At 32.4% G+C, this 25,877-nt stretch overlaps 1 protein-coding gene across 1 annotated transcript in view; it reads left to right on the top strand.

Annotated features, from left to right (window-relative positions):
- LOC118201600 (uncharacterized) overlaps nucleotides 1–24,154 on the top strand; it is a 41,908-nt gene extending 17,754 nt beyond the window's left edge. The window contains exons 6-7 of the mRNA XM_035373723.2: nucleotides 16,983–17,136; nucleotides 23,823–24,154. Coding sequence (XP_035229614.2) covers nucleotides 16,983–17,136; nucleotides 23,823–24,001 — 333 coding nt within the window. The 3' untranslated portion in view covers nucleotides 24,002–24,154. The remainder of the gene's footprint in view (nucleotides 1–16,982; nucleotides 17,137–23,822) is intronic.
- Nucleotides 24,155–25,877: the final 1,723 nt, after the last annotated feature.

Raw genomic sequence — 25,877 nt, 5'->3', positions numbered from 1 at the left:
AACAGTGTGATTTAGTGTCAGTAACAGATAAATGTAATGTCAGAAGACAATCATAAGATCTTCACCTTGTTTTTATGTAAACATAGTTTAATTCTCATTAAGCTGGCTTAGTTTTTCTAAGAAGGATATAAGTTAATTACTATTTATCTGTTCTTTTACATTTTGAAAAAATAATTAAAATTTTGGAAATTCCCCCCCCCCTAATGGCAGGCACTAGCCCTTTTAGGCTTTGGCCACTACTAAGGCCGGAAGTGGTGGTCATTTTATTATGGGGGTACCTAATAGGTGGCCACCCTTACCTCCTATGAAGGGACAGACAATTTACATCCATGCCTTCTTCGAGATTTGAACCCGGGCCCTTCAGTATGTCATTCAGAGTCACTAACCACTTTCCCGTCTGGGTAGCAAATTTGGAAAATACAGTCTATGGAAGAGCATAGAGTATAGAATATTCAAAGTTATGGGATCCTGACATCAAGAAAATGGATATCTGTTGGCACATATGCAATTTTATTTGAAAACAAACAGTGTTAATCCGATGTGGAAAATTATAAGTGATGGCAAGTTTTAATATGCTATAACTATAAACTGTATGGTTGTTGAAATAAAAAAGTGAGTTGTACCTTTAAACATCTGTCAAAGTGATTAGTTCAAGTTTTGTGTCATCTCCAGCACTTTTGTGTTTCATAACTGCATAAGATGTGTTAACTTGTAGATACATTAGGTATTTTTTGGAAGCAGGTAAGATAAAAAATTAGCAACCACCTTTGCCAGGAATCGAACCACAGACATCTGGAATACCGGCCCAGTGTGCAAACCACTACACCACGAAGACACGCCAAGAAGGTGGGAGAAATACCTTATAGACTTTCCTACAAGTCTACAAAAGTGGTTTTTATATCTAAATGGAATTTTTTTTTTTTTTTTTTTTTGTAAATTGGACATAATTTTAAATATAGTCTTTTCATATTCAAGTTGATAACAAATAAGATGACTTTTTATATAATTTTAAACAAAATTTCTTCAGAAAACACCAAGAGGCAAAAATTAGTATATTTAAATTATACTGCTTTGCAGTTTGGAGAACAATTGAGATTTGTTCAGTTAAAAATTTAAAATAACATTTTCTTTGTCATTATCAATGCTGTTAATATTTTTCAGAGCAGCAAGCTAGCATGTTTAATTTCATCCAAGACTTCATACAATATATTAGTAATTTTTATGGGAAATTTTAGTTTTAATTTAACTTTTTTGTTCTCTTTTGTTATTAGGACCAGATTCAGAAATTTATGTATATATGCATGTATGTATGGGTGTTTATTATTATATGATCATCTATGTATGTATATGCACACACATATATGCAAACAAATACATACACATGTGCATGCACACATGCTTTTCTGAATTAGGTCCTGATAGCAAGATAGTATTTACTTTTCTAAGAAGCATTATTGGAAATGCATGTAGCCGGATTTCGTCATTTATCTTTTTTAAATACTGTATTTGAGGTACAGGTTTACTTTTAATACTGACGTGATCAGGTAGTAAGATCAAAATGTGATCTTCAATTTTCGAAAATTTCCAAAAGTCCAAAAGCTATCGCATGCTTTTCTTGCTGCATAAATTGTTCAAACTTACCAGTTCCTTATCTTCATAATATTTCTGCTTTTCTGTGATACTACTTTGAATTGTGGTAGCAAGATTTTTATTTTCCAGTTCTATCCTTTTTTTCACATCTTTGCAGATTGCTATCGAAATAGTCAAATAGGGTGGACAGTTAACCATAGCTGATGACAGTGCATCTTTCGCTAGTTTTGGAACTTTCTGATCTATCTTTTTCATCTGTCATCAAAATCAAAAACCTTTGCCTCAGTATGATGTCAGCTGGCTGAAAAGGGAGCTCACTTACCTATATATATGGAAAATAAAGCAAATGAGATATATGGAAGAAGTACAATCTTTTAAAAATGTTATTATACCAAGAATTCTAATATTATTTCATTTAAACCAATCTTTAAGGGGACACAGTGCTAAACAATACCGTCAAATTATTGAATTTTTTATAGACTAAAATTTTAGCTGCAGCTTCTTTATATATATTTAAGGAAATTCTCAAAGCTGTACTTTCAGTAGTTATTTTTAAGAAGGTATTTAAACTGTGACAACAAAATGTTTTATTAAATCCAATCACAAAAGCATGCAATATTGCATGCACAGGTTTCATGGAATGCACAAAAGCTATTTAGAGTAAAAATATTGATAGTTAAAAAGTAATATCAAATTATAAAAAATGAAACTTTTTAAAAATAATTATAAATTTTATGAGCATCTGGTTTAACGACAATTTTTTTTCCAACTTTTGTTAAAATAAACTATAATTACTGCAATAAATTTGAAAATCTGAGGGCCGAGAAAGAAATTGAAAAGGTAATTTGTCCCCTTAAAGATATAAAGACACACAACTTGAATTTTTAAATCATTTAAACTATAATGACAAATGTATTAAAAATAAAAGCTAAAAGAAAGTAGAAATTAGATATACTTTTTTAAGTTCCCTATCCTGTATATTTATCTGATTATTACTTTATACCATAATTTCCAGAAGAAATGTTGCAGCGTTTACGTGTTTAAAACTTAAATTTTGAGGAGGTGCAGCGTTTCTACCCATGCGGCATTTAGGTGCACTTAAAAAATATTTCCTGTTAATATCATTGTACATAGTTTGGATGACCTTGTCATTGTACGTAGTTTGGTGCTGTTCCCACACAAAAGGCCACCCAGTTGCTTTCTGCGCTCTTAATTTTGTTTACATTCTTTTCCTTGAACGGACCTATGTGCCTTATTCATCCTAAACTTGATCTCAGAACAAAAACATTCTTCCCTCTTTCAAAATCAGCATTCTCATCAGTTTAAATGGTCTCTCTTCTCTGCCACTGGATGAATCTTCCAGGACCCATCCTCTTCCCTCCCCTGCCTTTTCCATTGTAAACTTACTGTGATTTTTTTTCAAAGGCGGACAGGACTCCACCTGTGTTGCAGTAACGAACTCTGATGTATTTCCTCTTCAGCACGAATCGATTTTTCTTGGATAGTTTTTAAGTAAGAAGGGAGCGGAACTTTTTTTAAAATGGCAGCTTAAGGGCACAGAAGCTGTACTGCTGGTTTTAAGCTTAATGTAATTTCATGTGCTGAACAAATTAGAAATAAATGGACGAGAGTAGCATTTAATGTTGGAGAGCTGAAAAAGAAGAACTTAAAAATATGCCATAACAGAAATACGCCAAAAGAAGTGATGCTGTAAGATGGCCGAATCTAGAGGACAATCTTTCTTGCAAACTGGATAAAGGAGCAACAAGGAAAGGGAATGGCAATTTCAACTGTAAAAATTCGCTTACAAGCAAAATTTATGGCAAAACAAATGAACATAAATGGTTTCAAAGGAGTGCCTAGCTGGTATAGCAGATTTATGAAAAGAAAAAATATTTCTGTGCAAACTAGAACAACAGTCAGGCAACAATTACCAATTGACTGGCAGAATAAAAAAAGCATGTTTTCGAAAATATGTGACAATATTATTGGCAAACAAAAACTTCCTACATCACAGATAATAAATATGGATGAAATGCCATTAGCTTTTGACTCTCCTGCAAACCAAACTGTTGATGAAACTGGTGCAAAAACTGTATCCATTCTTACAACAGGGCATGAAAGAACATCATTCACATGTGTGTTAGCTTGTGCTGCAAACGGTAACAAGCTAAAGCTGATGACCATTTTTAAAAGGAAAACTATTCTGAAGGGAGATTTTCCTGATGGCAGAATGATTTGTGCAAATGAGAATGGATGGATGTGCAAAACAATTGTGCACGAGTGATTACAAAAAGTTTGGCAGTGTTGTAAGGGATCTTTTTTCCAACCAAAAGGGTTGTTCATAATGTATTCTATGTGTTCTTATTTACTTGAGTCGGTGAAAACCAGATGTAGAAAACTGTCTACGACCTTAGCAATAATTTCTGGTGGTTTGACAAAATTCTTACAACCATTAGATTTGTCAGTTAATAAATCCTTCAAAGCTGAAGTCCAAAAGCAGTGGGAGTGTTGGATGAGTGAAGGACTGCATACGTATACCAAAAGCAGCAAAATGCATAGAGCATCTAGAAGTAGTAGTTGAACGGTGAAAACATCGTCAGTAACAGCAGGGTTCAAAGAAGCTGAAATTATATCCTCAGATAAAGATATTGTAAACAAAGAGGATGAATGTGACGACCTGGAACACTTGGACTATTTAGATCAGTATTTGCTAAATCTTTTTAATTCAGATAGTGAAGAATCTAATTTTGATGGCTTCATATAATGTACAGTTTGCTTTAATTCTTTTTGTAAGTAAAATTTAAAATTTCCTTCTGTCATCCAAATTTAATATTTCATTGTTGTGATATTTTTTATAATATAGTATGAGTATTACAAATATGGACTTCTTTAGTAGGTATGTTTGTGAACATAAGTATATTTTCAAAATTTCTTAATTTATAATTTGTTTTTGAGTTATGGTTCCATTTCATGCATTTTACTTAACTGATATGTCATATATCAGGACATAGGTAAGATTTTGCATCTATAAGGTCCTCGACAATATCACGTGCAATTTAATTTGTTGCACCGTTTCTGCGTAAATTTTTTTCCTGCCATTGTTCTTGTGTGTGGCTTTTTTACACTGATGTGGCCTTTCTCCAGAAATTATGGCAGTTTAAGGCCCGGTGGAGTAGTGGCAAATGCTTTGTGCAGCAGCACTACAGGTCCGGGGTGCAAACTCCGGGTTGGCAAGTTTGAGTTAGCCTTTTATGCCTTGAGTGGGTCAATAAAATGAGTACGAAGTTCGATTGAAGACTAAACACTGTGGGTTTTACAATAAGCTGACCAATTGTTCAGGCCATATGCTCAAGGACCATGGGGCCCATGACCAGGAAAGCAGATATCGGGGCACTGAAGCCATGGCCGACTAGAGCTGTTGCACCATTGAGTTTAGTTTACCTTATAGTTGAGCACTCAGTTTTCTACTGAGCATAACTTATGAATCTCAATTTATTGGTAAGATGCACACATGCTTCTGGCCTGAATTTAATATTGCAGAAATCAGAAATTAAAAGCTATATTCATCAGAAATGCATCTGCTTTTTTAAGCACTATTAACTGTTAGATTTGTTATCACTGAAATCTTATTTGTGTAAATTTACTTAATTCATTTTAATGCATGCAATTGAAAAACATTTTAAATGAATATATTTTCGCGATCACCATGAAACATGAAATAAACTTTTAATGTTGTAAGCTTAAGGTCTAATCATAATACACAAGCATTTTTGCAATATAAGGAATAAAATTTACTATGCATTAAATAAATCCTGTAGAATTATGCAGTTCATTACCCATCAGAATAATCAGAAGCAATTTATAAAGCAACATGAATTTATTAATAAATTATACAATTCACCATAAAACAAATTACAAGAAACAAACTTGGTTTACTACTTATTTATTTACATTAGCAATGATTTATTGTTTACATTTATATTTTACACTAGTTCTTCATTGGAAACCATTTTGGCTTCAAAAATAGATATAGTGAATATCTAATTTTTTAAAAATAATATACATAGCAATAAAAAATTACTTGCTGTTCAAATAAATGTATCCAACTGCAGAAAAATTACAATTATACAAGATTTTAGATCAATAATTGCAGTTCCAACCTTTTCTTTTATAGCAGTAGGGACTGGCAATAACCTTTGACCGAGCACTGCCCTTACCTCCGAAGAAAGGATACATTCCTTTTACTGGCATCACTTTCTCAACGTTACTAAGTTGTTAGGCCTTGTTCCCAAATGCTGTGATTCAGACAGCTTCTATCAGCTAAATTTTTATAATTATTTATTTTAGTCTCTTCTCATAAACTTCCATTCATTAAGATGATATTTAATTACTTAAAGAAAGTAACAAAGCAAAATATTTTAAATTATAATCTAGTGTATAACAAGTGACAATCTCATGCTCCGATTAAGGTAGTCATGCCATTGAAGGCGTTAAACAGTGAATCAGTTAGTAGACAAACTGGTCAAGGCAGCCAAGACTAACATTTGCATCCGACTATCGTTTTCTGTCATTGTCATCTCAAAGAAGCTGGAAATCAAGTACAAGAGAATTGATTTTAGACATTCAGACTGCTACAGGAACTGAACTTAGTTGTTTTGTTGTTTCACATGGTCGGATTTTTTGTGAGAAAACCAACGGCATCCTCTCACATCATCTTTCAAAGATGTCTGTTTAATGTTGTATCATTGTCATGTTTACTGGAACCATGTGCTGTTTACTTATGAATCTAGATATAAACTTAAATTGTGATTCTAAATTTGTGTTGATCTAGGAGAAGCATGGAAGACATACTGTATGTTCATGAATACCACGCATCACCGAATAAGATGCACAGCCAATTTTTTCAATGCACCAAAAAAGAAAAAAAATGTCTGCCAATGTGGCTCGTATATTTTCATCAAGCCCACTGACGGCTTCTGTATTAATGAGCATAAAGAAACAAGGAAATACGATACTGATCAACAGTTATCGGTAAAAAAATCTGAGGTACCACCTGCAGCTTTTGCAGCTCCTGCTTAAGTACAAAGCAACATATGTCCAGTAACATTTTAATGGCAAGGAATAAACCAGTTAGCAGGATTTAATTTTATGGCAGAAAGAAAAAGCTGCTAATCTAAGTATGTTATATAAAATTTAATTCATTAAACAATAGCTTCAGTCGGCAACAATCACTGCGCTAAATATGGATTTAAAAGTCCTGAGCAATCCTTTAAAATCTGCTGGTAATCTAACAAAGGCGGATAATTTACCACACCATGGCACTTCTTCCCACTCTTTGAGTCTGGAAACACAATTTGGATTGTCAATCTCCCTCGCCTTCTGCGCTGCTGTCATCACTGATGCCTTCTAAACTGCCAGTATTCTCTTCCTCCTCATCATCCCACACTGCACAATCCTCACTTCCATCCATGCTATTTGACATTCTCCACTTTTTGAAGCTCTTGTGAAAGTTGGCAAGTTCACGTGAAATTCCATCTCTGGTGGCTTTGATCCATTCACAGATTCCAGTTTTTTCTGGCTTCTTGATGCGACCTGTCAGTGTCAGTGCATGATTTCCAGCGGCCATCTATTCCGTATACATTCTTTTCGGTGCTGCTTTAAATTTTCGATTAATGCATACATCTAGTGGCGGTATATCCTCCACAAATCCCAGGCCGGAATTTAATATTTAAAGGGTACAGTAGCATCATATAACGTTATATATTCTGGGGATACCATAGCTTCAAACAGGAATAATTCAGGCCAACCAGCTTGCATTTACCTGGTCTATATTGCTTTGTTTCACAATAGCCATGCACCTCGATTTTTCCGATTCAATTTATCAAAGAACCTGCGTGTACATGAACGTATGGTAATTGACCTTCTCTTTTTCATGAAAGATCCCATTTCCATTGAAGCCATCAAAAATGATTGCATTAAGCTGCATAGCATTGACAAAAGTTCTGTAACTGGTCACAGATATGTGGACAGTGTGTTTAAAGGTGATGTTGATTCATATTTTTTTTTTATGAATACATATCTGGTTTCAGAAAACTTGAAGAAAAATATCACTTGAATGGATCACCCAGGTTACTCCCAAGACTTGAACCTGATTGAGCATGTGTGAAATGCCTTAGACCGCCAAACCGGAGCATAAGATAAGATAAAGTGGGAAGGAATAAAGCTGGAAAAAATGCTTTTTGAATAAAATTGTATAAATTCATTTATACTTAAAATATATTGCATTAAAACTTCCTAGTGCCATAATAATTGTATTTAGTATTTGTGTTATGCCTGTTCAATTTCAGCATTTTGCTTTTTTAATCTTGCTGGCTTAAAACAGTTTTTTAGCAGCAAGATATCCTTGCAAGCTCTAACATGATCAATCTTCTGAGTGAACTTTCCATATAATGCTCTTGAGCAATTCTTGAATATTTTAATACTTTAGTATGAATGCAGATCATAAATAAAATTCCTTTGTCATAGCTGAATGCAGCTTTAAGTAACGAGTGTTTATGACTATGTTTTACCATGTAACCACATCATGTGTTCATAAGGCGCAATGCTGCAGATTGTTTGTTGACAGTTAGTGAAAATAAATTCCCCATGTTGAATTTAGCCACACTAATGAGCTGACATTTTTGTGAATTTCTAAATCATACTATGTCTGAATTGACAGAATTTCAGCATCATCAAAAATCATATCCATGTCTGTTCTTCAGTTTATTGCTTTTCAAATCACTGAAAGGATTAAGCCTATTTCTCATGTACTTTTGCATATAAGTAGTACATTCCAGATTTTCTATTGCAGCACAAGAGCTGTTAGCATTTGCTTTAATTACTTTCCTGAAACATCTTGAGTGAGAATCTTCAAGGTATTTCACATATTGTTGTACTTTATTCAGATAATTTGATTAAAACATTTTCATTATTTGTGCTCCATTCCAGCACTATACATTTCAGAATTTTACTGACAGTCATGAGCTCCTATTGATTTCTTTGTACACGATGAACAATATTTTATTAAGGCTTCAAAATAAACTTTTTTGCCCTTGCTAAAGTACATGGCATATACAGTTGCATTCAGAGATGAATGCCTACATACCTGCCATCGAAATGGTGGAGATATATCGATGTTGTCCTGACTATTTGTGACAGTTTCTACTGTTTCTTGCGGTACTGAATTGTTTGCTACTTTAGGTAATAAAAGAGTATCAGTGAGAATAAACTTCCATACAGTTATGTCCATTTAAAAAAGAGGTTGTGGTATAGTTTGCTTATCTATTTAAATCCTCTATTTTACATCTTTTACAATCCTTTATGAATACTGCATTTTTGGAATAATCTGAAATGGAGCTGTTCTTCAGCATATTTGTCAACAACTGATATATTTATTAGTTACAGCGAAATGCTCTTAACATTGTGATCTGTTTATGTATAGCAAGAAGTGTATAAGTACATTACTCTTATTGAACTGTTACCAGCAGCCTCAGGAGGCTTTTTCTTAATAAATCATTCTCAAGTAAAAATGTTAATTATAGCTTTATAAAATGGATTATTGAAATATGGTTATCAAAATTTATCTCCTGTAATAGGCTTATGTTAAAGTGAATATGAATAGCTAGCCATAAGAAGGGAAAGTAAGTAGTAATATGCTTCAGAAAATGTAGAGATTTCTCTCCAAAGTTATATATATAAATTGGCTGCAGAATACTGTATTTTAAATGGTCAAAATAATAAATTTTGAGGTAAGGATTTTACATTTTAAACTTTTAATATTAGATGGTTGCTGAAAATTTGACATATGTAAATAAATTGCGCTTTTGCTGGCTTAAAAATATGTAATGGGAATAAACTATGCAAATAATATAATTCATAATATTTTAGAATGTTTTGAGTTTAGTAGTATTTCATAAAGTAAAAAGCATAATCCACAATATCCAAATTCGTAACCATCTAGTATCTACACCATGAAAGTTAGCTTGCTACCATCAGAACTTCCCAATAGTAGATGACATGCAAATGCTGAATTACATTATATATTGAAATTGGTTTATTATGAGACTTAGCATATACTTTTTACAGAGCAGTCTCAGAAAGTTTTCAGTCTCTGCCTGCATTTTTCAAGTTATTTTAAATTTGCTAATTTTTTAAATAAATATATATATTTTTCAGAAATATGAAAAGTTTAAAAACATTACAACTGATTACATTTTTCACGTGTTATTGGCTGTTCAAAGAATTCTAAAAACAAATCCTCTTAGTGAATTCTGCAGTGTATTAAGTAATCTTACTTATGCATGCAAAATGCTATAAGAAACTTTTTTGAGAAATGTATTCCTTCAATAGTGGAAAAACCCCAAGAATTATATTTTACAGAAACAGAAACTTCCAGTAATTGGTTGACGTATGTGAATGAGCTTCCAGTTTAGTTCTTTCTACAATGCCTTAAGTTTTGCTGTTATGTATGCAGAAAAAATTGATAAACATATTTTCCCTGAAGTTGCATACTGAAACCTACAGTTCAGATTAGTTCTGGAGGATTTCATTTCTATTAATAGATAAGGCTATTAATAGTCTGCATGTTAATGACTGGACTCAACAAATTGGCGATATATTTTCATTCTTCCTGATAATTTTCCACCATTATGTAATTTGCATAAATATTTTTATTTATTACATAAGTAAAGCTTGCAGAATTTTTTGTTCTAGAATATTTAAGAAATATTACAAATATTTAAAACTATTTAAAGATTTTACTTTTATATTTATTTTTATAATAATGCTGTTATTATCATCATCATTATTATATTGGGTCATATAAAAAGTCTGCGTTTTTTTTTTGCCACTATGTGCTGTAGAATGTCCAGCAACACTCACCCGATTGTCTCAAACAAACATGTGCTTAAAAGGTGACATTCAGCTTCCATTGCTTGTGAAAATAGTTTTCTAATTCGTTGCTTGTGTGAAAAGTTATATTGATTTGAAAATGAGGGAAATATCTAAAGAAATATGTTATGTGATGCTTTTTTACTATAAAAAAGGTAAAAAGGCTGCAAAACAAGGCAAAAAATTTGTGCAGTTGTATGGTGAGAATGCTGTGAGTGAACAAAGGACCCAGGAGTGGTTAGCTTGATTCCGTTCTAGAAATTTTGATATCAAAGATGTACCTTGCTCTGGCCAGTCATTGAAAAAGTCAATGAAATTTTGCAACTGTTGGAGCAAGCCTGGCATGTAAGCTGTCAGGAAAAAGCAGAGGCACTAAACATCAACCACATGACAGTTTGGAATCATTTGAAAAGAGCAGGTTACAAAAAGAAGCTCAATGTTTGGGTACCACATAGATTGCAACCTGGTGAAACCTTCAATTCGGCCCTGTACTGTGAACAACTTGACCGTTTGAACAAAGCAAGACAGAAAGAGCGACCAGAATTGGCCAAAAGAAAGGGAGTTGTGTTCCATCATGACAATGCGTGGCCACACACATCTTTGATGACTTAGAACAAATTGAAGGAACTTGATTGGGAAGTTTTGATGCATCCAACATATAGCCCGACCATTGCACCATCAGACTACCATTTTCTTTGGTCTCTGCAAAACTCTCTTGATGATAAAAAATTGGCCGACCGAAGAACCTCTGAAAATTACTCGCCCAAATTTTTCAACAATAAACCACAGAATTTCTACATCGATGGAATTATGAAACTATCTGAAAAATGGCAAAAGATCATAGATAATAATTGTCAATATGTACTTGATTAAGATTGATTTTCAATAAAGAAAATATTTTTTCAGAAATGTACCAAAAAAGTCCAGAGACTGCTTATATCACCCAATATAAATGCTAATACTGAACTGAACTCTTTTTAGCGTTTCATGAAACTGTTTTTGATAAAGCACATTATGCCTCCAAAGAAACCTACCGACTTTAAGCCCTTCTAAATACTGTCACCTGTTATCACTTTTCTGAGAACTTGGCAATGACTCCACTCATTACTCAAAATTTCACATTTAGTAAACTGGCAGCAGTGCACATAAATAATAAGTTCTTATTCATAATATGTCCAGGCATTTATTTATAAATATACAAAAGTAATTATAATTTACTTGTGAAGGGATTATTTAAAAATTTTGGAATATATTTAAGCAAATTTTAGTATCAAAACACTGAAAATGTATATTAGAAAAATTAAGGTATTGCTAATTTTTAAAATTCAGATCGAGGTAACTTCATGCCAAAATTTAAAGACTGCTATAGCTATAAAAATATTATTCCTGTTGTATTTAAAATGGAAATTAAAGATACCATTATAACATCTTGAAAGGAAAATAGTATTGATGTAAGAAAGTTTATTTCATGGTTATAAATACAAGTACATATGTTCACTAATTGCTAATATTGTAAATCAATGTTATTCTTGTGCTCTGAAAATAACTGAAGATGAAGAAAGAAAATACAAACTATTTAAAATAGATAAAAGAGAGAGAAAAGAAGATATCTATCAGTTGCAAAATAGAAAATTAATAAAGGAAATAAAGTTCGAAAAATGAGTTTATTCATGCTTCTTACAGGATACCAACAATTATTTCTATCATAACTCCCAAATTTTTGTAGGAACAATTTAATGTATTTAATGTAGAGGCATCTCCTTATTCAAAATTTTTATTTTAATCATATTTTTGAAATATAAGAAAATAAAACAGAAAAGTCACACAATTTTTGATGCAAAAACAAAATTGCTTTACCAATAAATGCTAGGTGTCCATAACTGGTTGAAAATCCTATGTTGGGCTCATTCAAAAATATACATCTGGAGGCAGTGTAGGTATACAAGTAACTTTTTTTATATGATCAAAACAATAGAAAAAGCCTTTGTATTCCTAGTTTTGAAATCAAAATTTAAGCATCATTTGATTATTTAAAATGCTCCACTTAATTTCAGTTTCAAGGTGTTATTTTTATTTTCCCTTTCAACCATCACAACAGAATGTCTGTTGCATCTGTGACGTTTAAAAAAAAAAAAAAAAAAAAAAAAAAAAATGCAGTGAGTTAAAATTAATTATTTGCTTCTATAATTCCAGGAATCTTAAAAACATTTTGATCTATTCTCAAGGTCCTGAGTCACAATTTTTCTCTATTTGCAAAAGAAAATGGTGTTTCTATGACTGTCATATACAATGTAATACAATGCATATGAAAATGCTTTAAAATTTTTTCTTCTGAAGTCGACAAAGGCAGTGGATATTTGCAGCAAGTAAAGGGAAGAATCCATGTTTGTCTTGAAAGCAAATATATTTATTTAAGTAAATTATTTGTATGAGTATGCTTAATCAAACAGTAAAGCATAAACTGTGTACGCTAATATTTTAGTTCAGTATTTTGTCTCTGTTTCTTTTGCACATAAAATTGAATCTTGTATTTCAAAAATTTTTACAAATTAAAAAATTTTTTTCTATTAATATAAAATTGTTATTAGCTGCATTATTGTTTTCATGATTCTGTTACAATTGGCATTTAAAGAACAGAAATTGGCTTGCAGGAGTTCTTCTTGAAAGCAGCTGTGTACTTCAATGCATTATTCCATGTGTAAAAACTGTTAATAATTTATGTAGCAAATTTTATTCGTACAATTTGTGGCTCCCTTATTTCTGAAATCTCAGTTAATACAGAGTCTAAAGTATTTTCTATTCCAACAGTTTCCACTATGTGACCTCCAAACTTAAAATTGTATGTCCTTTATCACCCTCATTAATGGACTGTGTCAAAACGGAAACTCCACTTAGAGCTCTTCTCATGACAAGTGAATTATAAGTGATCATGGTTAAGACTGCCTACCAATTGGCAGCAATTGATGTCATGTTGATATCATTTAAATAACAGTTACAAAAAGAAATAGCAATTTTTTTCTTCGTAGTTTACCTTCATGTGGTTACTTTAAATGATATTTGTTCACATAGCAGAAGCTTATAAATGAAGTGAACCACCGTTTATGCGACTCACATTTATATGTATTGGTCCCAATTCAGTACTGTTTATTTTAATAGTAAAATATTTCTTTTACATTCCATAACTTTAGTTATACTACACTTTTATGTGACTTACTGCATTGGTTTTACATTTCACAGTCCCACATATCAAGTATTTTTCTTAGAAATGAGAATAGGAGAAGGGAACAAAGGCATGAGATTTCACAGTCTGGTACAGGAGTGGAAAAACCAGTTCATGAATTGATGGTATACTTGAAAAGAAAACTTGATTCCTTCTTAAAAAAGATGCTGTGTAAGTATATAGGTTGAGTAAAATTAACTGATACAAAATGTCACAAAAGCGAAGGCATTATCATTTAAAGATAAAGTTAAAATCGTAATAGAATTTGATGAAAATACTGGTTTGACGAAAGCAAGGAAACTGGATATTGCTGTGACAACACTACAGATGGTTGTTTATGATAGGGGGGGGACAGTTGAAGAAAGATCAGAAATCTGTGGACAATCTACTTCAAAGATATTTATTGCATGTACAAGATGAAAAGTTTCATGAGGTCGAAGCCATTTTGCTAAAATCTTTCATTCAATTTCATGCATACAGTATTCCTGTGAATGGCCCATGTTAATCGAGAAGGCAAAAGAAATGGCATCTCAACTGAATGCGAAAAAAGCTTCCTTTTCAACTGGATGGCTGAATAAATTCAAACTTTGCCATGGAATCTCATGTCATATAATAAATAGAAACTCAAAAAATAATTCCTTCTGAATTGGTTGAAGAGTGGTTCAAGAATTTATCCACTAAAATAGATGAATATGAATTAAAAGACATTTTTAATGTTGATGAAACTGCTCTTTTCTTTAAAACTTATGCCTGCAAGAACCTTAGCTTTTAAAGTTGACCATTGTCATGGAGCTAAGCAAAGTAAGGAACGTCTCACTGTTTTACTTTGTGTAAATGCTGATGGTAATGAAAAGAAGACTCCTTTAATTATAGGAAAGTCACAAAAACCAAGGTATTTTGAAAATATTAAAGCTCTGCCATTAGAATATAAAGCTAATAAGAAAGCATGGATGACACAGATATTTTTACAGAATCCCTCAAGAAAAAAAACTAAGCGCTGACAAAACCATAAAATTTTACTTTTTATCAATCAGTGTACTGCCTGTTTTCAAACAATAGATTTCTTGCAAAATGTGAAAGTTGTTTTCTTACCGGTAAATTGCACTAATGTAGTACAACCTTTAGATCTGGGTGTTATTCAGAGTTTGACAATTTTCTACAGGCAAAGGTTGATTCTAATAGCCCTTCAAAAAATAACTACAGCAAGGGAACTAAAAAATAATATTTTTTAGGCTGTGAATATGAATTCACTAGCCTGGACTGAAGTAAAACCACAAATAATTAAAAATTGTTTATTAAAGGAGCGATTTTCGAACCCAAATGAAACTGATGTTAAAACTGTGATTATAGATGAAGAAGCTTGGAAACTACATAAATTATGATTCTAATTCAATGATGTCAGACTTATGTACAGTTGAAGAACTGATTGAAAACATTTTACCAGATGAACATTTAAGCAGTGGAGATGAAGAAATAATTCCACCTTCTTTTCAAAATGCTGTGTACTGCATTGGTACCCTCAGAAATTTCTTCGTGTGAAATAATACAAGCGAGAAAACATTTCAAGAACTAAATTCCATTCATAGCACTTTGCTTGAGATTCAGAACCAAAATATATGTCAGACGACAGTTAAAGACTTTTAAAAAAGATAAATTTTGCTTTAAAATGTTTTTGGAAGAAAATGTTACTTATTCAAGATGAAAATGCCAATAAAGGTATGATTTCTTTTTCTTTTTCTTTTTTTTTTTTTAAATTTCTCATAACTACATACAAAAATTTGCATTCTTATGATTTTAAAAATATTCAATTTGTATTAATATTAATTACCAGAATTTCGGGTAGATAAGCCATGGCTTATACCTGTTTAAAAGTTGAAAATTTAGGTCCTCAGTGTATCTGCTGAAGCAGCATATCTCGGGGAATTTAATTTTCGTCTGTCCTTAAAGCTTTACTAGTTCAGATCGTAAATTATGCACAAGTGAAATGGTTAAGTTAGAATTTGGTGCAATATTTTAACCTCAAATTGTACTAAGGCTGTGCGATAAGTTCAAACTCGCTTAACTAAGGTAAATGGTGCTGTGTGTAAAGACATGATAATGCATGTGCTTTCTGCTAAACTCCATGGTTTTTCCTGTGTTTTCCTGTGACTTTTTTTTTTTTTTTTAATGGAAACAGCTATGTTTGCTTGCGAGGTGCTGTGTTTATTCTTACACGTTTTTACTGCTTTGCAACTTGCTAATATTATAAAGAAACCAAAAGTAGGACAATAAAATTGTGTAATGTCAGTAGTATGTTAGTAGTATCAAAATTAATGTATATATTTCACATCGTAAAGTTTCATTTGTTTGTTCTCATTTATACATTGTTTGTGAATGGTCTCTTGAAAGTCGTATAAAGAGTGTTCCATTGTGCTAATAAATGTGAGAAGTGTCTATTTTTAATAAATAAAAGAGAGTAAAAATCATTATCAAAGCAAATGAGAGAAATTTGCATTTAATTTTGTATGTTTGATCATGATTATTTACCTAGTATTACTTGATACTGATGTCAGTAGTTAAAAGCTGTTAGCTCTATTGGAAGTACTTTCTATCCTGAAATTAAACCCATTCTACTGAGACTTTCAATTAATTTCAACTGCCATGAACATAGTTTTTAAGCAAATATTGATGCCTCAGTATGATTTTGTTTACTTGGCAAATCTATATAAATGTAAATTTAATCTATTTCTCTCTCTCTCTCTCTCTATATATATAGAGAGAGATAGATGTATATATTAAATTTACCTTTTCAAATTTCTTAAAAAGAAACTTGTGTATTTGGATCCTTTAAATGTTTGTCATTGCTTAAAACTTTTCTGCTTTTCGCAGTTTTTCTGGAACTGTTACTTGTAGACTGTCGGAATTTATTTCCATAGTAGAGTTTTTGTGCTATGCATTGCTTATTTGAATAGAAGAAAAGTATAATAAAAAACATTGATTTCTTCTTTCCCCCATTGGTACCTGCATTGTTCCTTTACGAGAGACTCGCAGAAAAATGTAATTCCATGTTCATTTTATTTTATTTAGAATCCATTCCCTTTCTTATATGTTAATCCCTTTCTGATTCTTGTACTTATTAGTGAAAAGCCATATTTGTAATCTCAAAATTTCACATCTCAAAATTATGAATATTAATTGTGTTCTTTTATAGGATTATTATGATACTAAGTTTTTAATTCTTAATTCATATATTTGTTTATAGGTTGTGGAAGAACATCGCACTACTACAGATAGCAAAGGAAATAAAATTACAACTATTCGTCAATCTATTGGAGACCAAAGTTATGAAGTAACAACTCAGTTTAATGAAAGTGGCTTGAAAGAAAAAGAAGAAAATTTTGAAAATATGGATGAAAGTATGTTATGTAAATTTTATATATTATTAAAAGTTCCTATAGCCATGTGTCTCTATATATGAAGCATGTCCTTAAAAGTCCTCATATAACCTTTATTTTCGTAACTGTCAGTTGTAGGCTTGTATTTGCAATTACAAAATATGTAAATGCATTAAAGTTAAAAATAGTATTTTTAAATTAAAAAAATTAATTTTGTAAAAGTTACAGAATTTAATTATTTTATGGTCCCCACTCCTTATGGTTATATATAATGAAAGTTTATAGTGATTCTAAAAAATAAAGTTACCCTAAAAATTTATTGAGATATTTAATTTGAAAGGTTTGGGATTCTTTCAGATTTTTAAAGCCAAAAACAATCCTTATGGCTTTTCTTGAAAGGGGTTAAAAATGAATTAAAATAATATAAGGCTGATATTTCTTTGTGATGTACTAGTAATATTTTTTAATTTATGATTTTGTTAATGTTTAGCATGCAAAAAAGCATTTTGACATAAGTAATTTATAAGTATTAATTATTAAACATTATAAGCCAAAATTTTTACTTTCATCATTTTATCTTCTGCTAATTTACTTAACTTCATTTTATATGTGACAAAATTTATTTTGCTGATTTCAAAATTGTGCATCATATGCACATTTAGTACTTCTGAATATCTAAAAAATATAAATAAAACATGATGTATTCTGTAACAGAAATGTTTAACAGTGGCAAAAATACAATGTGTTAATTGCAAAATTACATTAACACCTTACTAATATAATACCTTCTTTGAATTGTTCTTTCTTTTAATTCTAGCATATAACCTTAGCCTGCATATTGCAGTATCAGCTGAATTCACTATTGACCTGCAATGTCTTTCACTTTAATTTTATTTTATAATACAACGATTTTTCTTAATTATAAAAATGAATATTTAATTATTCTGAGTCATTTCAAAATAGATTAGTATATTTTCACAAAGATTACCTTCTGTTCTAAACACGACTTAACCCATAACCATAAGAAAGAAACCCTTATCATACTTTGCTCATTTGTAATCATCTTTGTACATTTCAGGATGTTGGTATTTCTTTCATTCCTTATTTTATTCCTCAAAATTTTCCTTGTTTCTTCTTGTGCTCACAAATTACTATACAAATATGCATTTACAGCTTTTAAAGCCCATGCCTGCAATGTTATAGTTATACAATGATTTGTAGGTGCTTTATTTTTGACCACAATATTTTTGATGGCGATGTTTTTAAATCTGCAAAGTTTTTTAACAGCTTTATTCTGAATGAAGATGTTTTAGAACTGCAATGTTTTGCTTGCTTTCTTTTCTACCACAATTATTTGTACAGCAACGTTTTCATCTCGCATTGTTTTCTCTGTGTTGTTTTCACTTGTAGCAATCATGATCACGATGATATTCAGCTGTATTCGACTATCCTTGGATTATACAGATGTCACATATTTCCAAAAATTTCTTCCAATTTAAGTTTCACATACTTTAAAAATTAGTACATTAATTGCATCATGTTAATGATAACTTAATACATAAAAAATAGCCTATGTCAATTAAATTACCTGTAAAAAGAAAGCACAGAAAAATTTGAATAATTTTCAAACTTTTTTTTTTTAATTACTCGTATTTGTTTCTTTAAGCACATGTTTTTTCACTTAGAATTATAAATTTATAAGAGCCTAAAGAGCATTATATATTTATAGAGACCTTCTTATTAAAAAGTCAAATGCATATCTGCATTGTATATGTGCAGTGAGTTATAATTTCATACTTACATTGCATATATACTGGTTATCATTAATTAAGGAAAAATCACAAAAATGATGATTACTCAAAAAGCTACATGTAGAATTTAATGAAACTGACCCACAGTATACAGCAGATAGTAAGGTATAAAACAACATGAAAAGAAATTACCAGACAAGTATGTTGTTTCAGAAATTAGCATATGTATAAAATGAAGAAATGAGATGTGTCAAAATTTGGTATAGGAAACTTACTTTCAGTATGGAGTATGATCTTCCCTAGAAGCAATACAGCACATACAGTGTTGTGAGAAGCTGTCAATTATGCAGTCTCATCATTTCCATAGAAAGTAAGAGCTGTTGCAAAGCAGTTGCAAGCGTGGGAAGGATCCGAAAAGGAGGATTGCAAGTAGCTATACGTCTTCCAGCATTTCAAACATGCTCAATAGGATTCAGCCCCAGTGATCAAGGTGGCCACACCATGCATCGAATTGCGTGCTGTTGAAGATAATCATCCATGAAGCGAGCCTTGTGCGGTGTACCGTTGTCCTGTAGCAGGAAATTATCACCTATTGCCCGGCATAAGGTTGCACATAAGCATCAAGAATGTCATCTCTATAGGCCTGAGCATTCATGGTTCCACATGGAAAGACACGGAGGTCTGCACATCCACCCAAAGAGATACCACCCCAAACACAAACACTGCCTTCTCAGTATGTACGAGGGCTATCCAGAAAGTAGATTACGTTTTGGAATAAAAAAATAAACAAAGTATAGGAAACAAATTTTATTATATACAGATGAAAGCCACACTCAAATACTACTTTTCTACATAGTCACCATACAAATTAAGGCATTTATCGTAGCGATGTACAAGCTTGGAAATTCCTTCGTCGAAAAATTCGGCCGCCTGCGCCTTCAACCACTTCGTTACCTCTTCTTGCAGCTGTGCGTCGTCATCAAAACGCTGCATAGCCAGCCACTTCTTCATTGCTGGGAATAGGTGGAAGTCGCTCGGTGCCAGGTCGGGACTGTACGGCGGATGAGGAAACAACTCCCACTTAAAAGATTCAAGAACTTTACGAGTGACATTTGCCGTGTGGGGCCGGGCGTTGTCGTGAATCAACAAGATCTTAGAGCTCAACATTCCTCTGCGCTTGTTTTGAATTGCTCTTCTGAGTTTTTGGAGAGTTTGGCAATACCTTTGAGAGTTTATTGTAGTGCCTCTTTCCAGGAAGTCCACCAAAATTACACCTTTTCTGTCCCAAAAAACAGTCGCCATCATCTTCCTTGCCGACATTGTTTGCATGCATTTCTTGGGTTTTTGGGGAGAACTTGTGTGCCCCCACTGCATTGATTGCAATTTCGTTTCACAGTTCACATGTTTCACCCATGTTTCGTCACCAGTAACGATGCGATCGAGTAAAGAGTCACCATCCTTATGGTAAGCGTCCAAAAAGTTCAACGCTGCAGCCATTCGCTGAGTTTTGTGGTCCTCTGTCGATTTTTGGAATCCATCTTGCACAAAACTTGTGGTAACCAAGCTTTTCGCTGATGATTTCGTGCAACAAACTTCGCGAAATTTGTGGAAAACTCAAAGAAAGTTCCGTTATTGTGAAATTTCGATTTTCACGGACTTTAGCATCGACTTTTTCGAGAAGTTCGGCGGTCACTATGCTGGGTCTCCCACTTCGATCTTCGTCGTGAACATTGGTTCGGCCATTTTGAAATCTTATGACCCACTGACGCACTCCACCTTCAGTGATAATGTTGTCCCCATACACTTCACGAAGCTGCCGATAGATTTCTATCGGTTTACAGTTTTTTGCAGTCAGAAACCTTATTACTGAGCGCACCTCGCAGCTCGCGGGATTTTCAATTAACGCAGACATTTCAAACCGTCACAGTATCTGAACGGAGCACAGCACGAACCTCTCACTAGCACGGCTAGATGCAGACTGAGCTGCGCAACGCTCTGACCCCAAGATGGCCGCGCTAGCTCCGCCCCTAGCGGACACAGACGGAAACGTAATCTACTTCCTGGATGGCCCTCGTATAGTTTTCATGGATGTTTGAAAATGAGTTCCAAGTTCTCTCCAAATCAAATAATGCCTGCTATCGCTTTGGAGGGTAAATATGGACTTGCCCATAAAGAGAACTCCTCTCCATGGATCAGCTGTTCCAGTGGACATGTTGACGTGCCTACCTCAAACATTCCATGATGTGACATGAGCAGCGTGCAAATGGCTGGTTTCCTTTACATACAGATCTCCTTTTGTGAAGCCTTCTAAGCACAGTTGACGTGGACAGAAACCTTACATTGCCTGCAGGAAAGGAAGATTTCACTTGAGTCGGAGTTGAAGTTCTATTCCTTTGTTTGCATAACAACAAACATCGGTCATCAGTGCTCATTGTAGCAGTTGCCCATCCTTAGCTGAACCTCATGAATGCCGAATCTGTGGTTAAAAATTGTTGCCAAAGTCTATGAACCACAGGGCTCACATTAAGCCATCTGGCCTCTTCTGCCTGACTTTGCTCTGCCTTCTAGTCTCCCACTAGCTCTCCATCACAGTTTTTCTGGGCAAATAATGCCTAGACGTCATTATTACAAATTGACTATCCCAGATTTCTTATCTCGGTATTACAGTGAAATTTGTAGGCCTGCTCCGAAACACGAAATTTTATGCTCATTGCAGTTGATGTATCTCTACTGCAGTGCCACTAATTTGCATAATGCAGTTTTACTCAGCAATTCTTGTTCAATAACATGTTCAAATTTTATATGTATTTGGTTATTTTTGAATGAGTTATCACCATTTTGTTATTTTTCTTTAATTTTGGAAACCAGTATATATTTAATAAGTTCGAAATAATTGCCATAATATTCTTGGGCATGCAAAACTAAAAATAAAATCATCGGATGCTAACAAGGGCAGAATTTTAAAATAAAAGCACCTGATATAATTAGTCTTATTGATATCATTTCTGTACTGTTACCTCTATTGTTTCTTGAAATTCTGTTAATGTTATAACAGAATTTGTATATGGGATTGCCATGGTTTAATTTTTAATCACGCATATAATTGAGACTTAATAAATGTGAATTTTTCTAAAATTGTGCAGTTTCAAATGATTTCATTTATGTATTATATTTTATACTTTTTTAATCTACATAAAGCAGAAAAACTAGAAAATTAGTGGTTTTCCTCATGTGTAACAGAGATATGAGCCAATATATTTTAAAATAACCTCTATAGAAGGCATCCTTTCCCTTAGCGAATGCCACTGTGTGTATCGCTGTAGTTAGTAAAAAAGTGCAATGATTAATTCATCCATTAAAGAATAATTTATGAGAATTACTGCATTTGAGAATTTGACACTAAATAAAAAAATACCAAATTTTGAAAAACCTTCTTAGGAATAAATCCCATAAGCATATAAGTATTTGTCATTGCAGATACATATATGCTTATAATATAAAAAAAAAATTGGCGTGAAAAACGTTATGCAATCAAAAAACAGTGATCCTCATTAAAAGCTTGCCAAATACAGTCTATAAAACAGTCTATTATTTGCAGAAAACATAAAGTCTAAAATATACCCAGAACCTCAGAAAAATTCAAAAAGCCAAATCTGAGGGAAAATGAATGTATTCATTGAACAAACCTAACACAAAAATTAGACATTAGTCGGGTTACATGTCATAAGGGGAGACTTCTTCGTCCAAGAGGAGCAACAGAGGTGTAAGCAAAATATCGCTGGAGGTCAGGCCCATCTTAGAACTACTGTGTAAAATGAAAGAGAGTTTTTGAAGGAAGAAACTTGATGACAGCAGCAACAGTTTTTGAAGCATCTACTTTTGAATAAATGCGTTAATGTGTACAGTCTAAAAGACATCTTTAGTTGGAATGAAAATGGCTTATTTTTTCAACATCTGCCTGGATTTGAATTAAGAGATTTGTCATGGTGCCAAATACAGCAGAGACATACTATGTTTCTTTGCTGTAAAACCACTAAAGTACAGAGCAATTTGTAAGTGAGAAACCTTACCCCTGTGGTTGTATATAAATCTTTGAGTTTGTGCTGCTTCAAAAACATTAAGAAATTATCATACTCATAAATAAATAACAAAAGTGAATGGATGACATCTACAGTTTTTACATATTTTTTGAATGAATTGATAAAAGTGATGTAAAAGAAGAGAAAAGCTGAATTATTAATGAATGACTGCCTTGCACTCCCATCATTGACACTATACTAGCCATTTTCTTCCCTGCAAACTGGACTGGCTGACTTCAAACATTTGACCTCTAGATAATAGAAAAAGATTAGATTGTCAAGAGTTCTTAGTGCTATAAATTATGTAGTCAGGAGTAAAAGTCATACAGAGTTTAAACTTGAAAAAGAAGTAGAATACTATATATGACCCAATGTATAATTCTTTTTTAGATTTTGATGATGTAAATCTATTTATTAACAACTGAATTAAAGGATTCTGAAGTCATCAGGCCAGAATAGTGTTTGAAAGAGATTATGATGATTATGGTAAAATCTATACAAATTGCTCTGTATTTTAGTAATGTGCTACAAGTTTTAGACTGATTATCTTCAGAATATTGATGTGAAACCAAGCATAGTGAGACGCTTTCGAGAATTGGAAATCATGATTTTTGGGCATATCCAAAACAAAAGCAAACTAAGATTGATTACATTATCAGGAGTAATTGACATCTTGCAGTAAAATATGTATATTTAATTTAAAGTATGATATGCATTGTTTTTCTATCTGAAACATGATACAGTAATCAAGCGTATTTTTTTCTATTAAAACTCCCATTACTTCTCTTCTGTGGAATCATTTTTATACACCGTTCTATATATGTATGCCACTTTATATGCGTAAGTGCATTTATATATTAAGATTTTTGTATTTTAGGTGATCTTCCTGAGTTTAAAAGAAAACTGGAAGGTATTAAAGGCAGTAAAATGTTAGAATCTCCTTTGCATTCTCTATCAAGTTCTAATATATTAAAATTGCCTACATCAAGTGCAGATCCATTGTATTTGTCTCTGTTTAAAAAGTTTTTCGGTTCTCCGGATAAAAGTGATAACTAAAGCACATTGTTTCTTGTAGTTTAAATGAACTGTTTTTAGTTTAAATAAACTGTTTTTGTACTCTAATTTTGTTATATAATTATGCATGTGTAGCAAAAACTTTGTTGATATATTGAGATTTTTTAGGTTTTCAAATAAAAAGTTTGAATTGTCCTTTAAAGATGTATTTCTTTATTCAATTAATCTCTTACATTTTTATTTCTCTGCGATCTAAATTACTTAACATTGATACTGTGTTCCTTATATTTCATAGATATCTATGTAAATCATTAGTACTATGTTAAGAAAACAGATCTTTCCACTAAAATTTCTCATTTAATTGTGTTTAATGTATAGAAGCTACTCTTGCGATAATGCTGATCTTCAACTCATCCATGTCACATAATTTTTTTAATAAACTATTAAAATTAAGGAAAACTTAAGTATGATGTAACTTTGAATTTGAAAGGCTGAAATTTTATGATGCTCTAAAAGTAGTCCTGTCACTATGCTGCTGATAATGCATTATTTTGGATATTGATCAGGTCTTAAGTATTTTCTACTGTTTTTTTTAAATCATTCAGCTTTATTTTTAATATCAGTATCAAACTGATGAGCAAAAAATATACGGATTGGAATGTTAATGGAGATAACGGTAGTGTAGATTAACACTGTGCAGATGTAGCAAAAACTCATTTTTGTAATTTCCATGTGTAATCTGCAGCATTGTTCATGACCCTTTTCCATTGATATGGGTACTCCATAATGCCATCAACAACCTCTGAATTTTTTATGTGAAGAGGGGATAACTGGATACATAATATTGCAAATTGTGGAAATGAAAGCCTTTCTTGAAGTTTGGGAATCATTAGGACTAAGATCTGAAGAGTACGGCCAGAGCAGAGGTGAGGCTCTTACCTCAGTGAAAAAATGAAAGAAATGCCAAATTACCTACAAAAATTTACAAATTCATTAAAAAAAATATATTTAGCTTTCAACTTTAGAATACATTAAAGAATATCGAAGGAATTTTGCATTATAAACAATCCATCTGAATTAAAAGAACTAATAATGTTAATTTGTTCTAAAAAGACATGAGGTTTCAAAGTAATGCATCTATTGCTTTCTGACATTAAAATTTATTGGTAGTAGCGTACTGAAGTTAATTTACCCATATCATAAACTGTATGAACTAAACTTGCATATAAAATATCATAATAATTCCCTACCGTCTCTCATTAATTTAAACTACACTATCTACCAGTAAGTATTTGGACGCCTGTGATAGAAAAGAAAAACAAAACATATTTATATTCAATAGTTGGTAGAGCTTCCCCAAATGTGAATTGCAGCCTCAAACTTCCAAGGCATGCTGTCCTTATATGATGGCTATTCTTTTTTTCCTATCCTGTTTCCTATTTTCTTTTACTTGGCCTGGAAGAGACATGCAAGTTCCTTCACTGATATTGGACGATTGTTGCACACCTTAATTCGGTGATCCAGCTCATACCAGAGGTTCTCAGTAGGGCTCGGATTTGGGCAGAACAGTCCATTCAGTTAACCCCATTGTCACCATACCAATCCATGGTGGATCTCGCATGACAGCTGGCATCGTTGTCTTGAAAGTAGCAGGTTCAACCCATAAAGCCCGTTCATATGAGTACATTTGTGACATACAGTGGAATCTCTATATACGAGTTATAAGGAAAGTACGAGTGAAAAATTTATCTGTAAATATGAGCATTGACTCTAGTAATGAGCAGTGAGTCAGGCTATTGGTATGTGTGGCACCATTTCCCGATCTGGCTCGACTTGGAGGAATTCTCTCGTCAGATCACTCAGTGTTCTACGTGTTTGTGAGTTAATTGTTTATTACATTTAACGTGAAAATAATTAT

This window comes from Stegodyphus dumicola, chromosome X1 (genome assembly GCF_044657685.1).
Source record: "Stegodyphus dumicola isolate Sdum_Otavi_A_Nest chromosome X1, ASM4465768v1".
Taxonomy (NCBI): Eukaryota; Metazoa; Arthropoda; class Arachnida; order Araneae; family Eresidae; genus Stegodyphus; species Stegodyphus dumicola.
Note: the sequence above shows the minus strand (reverse complement) of the source record. Positions and strands in the feature narration are given on the sequence as shown.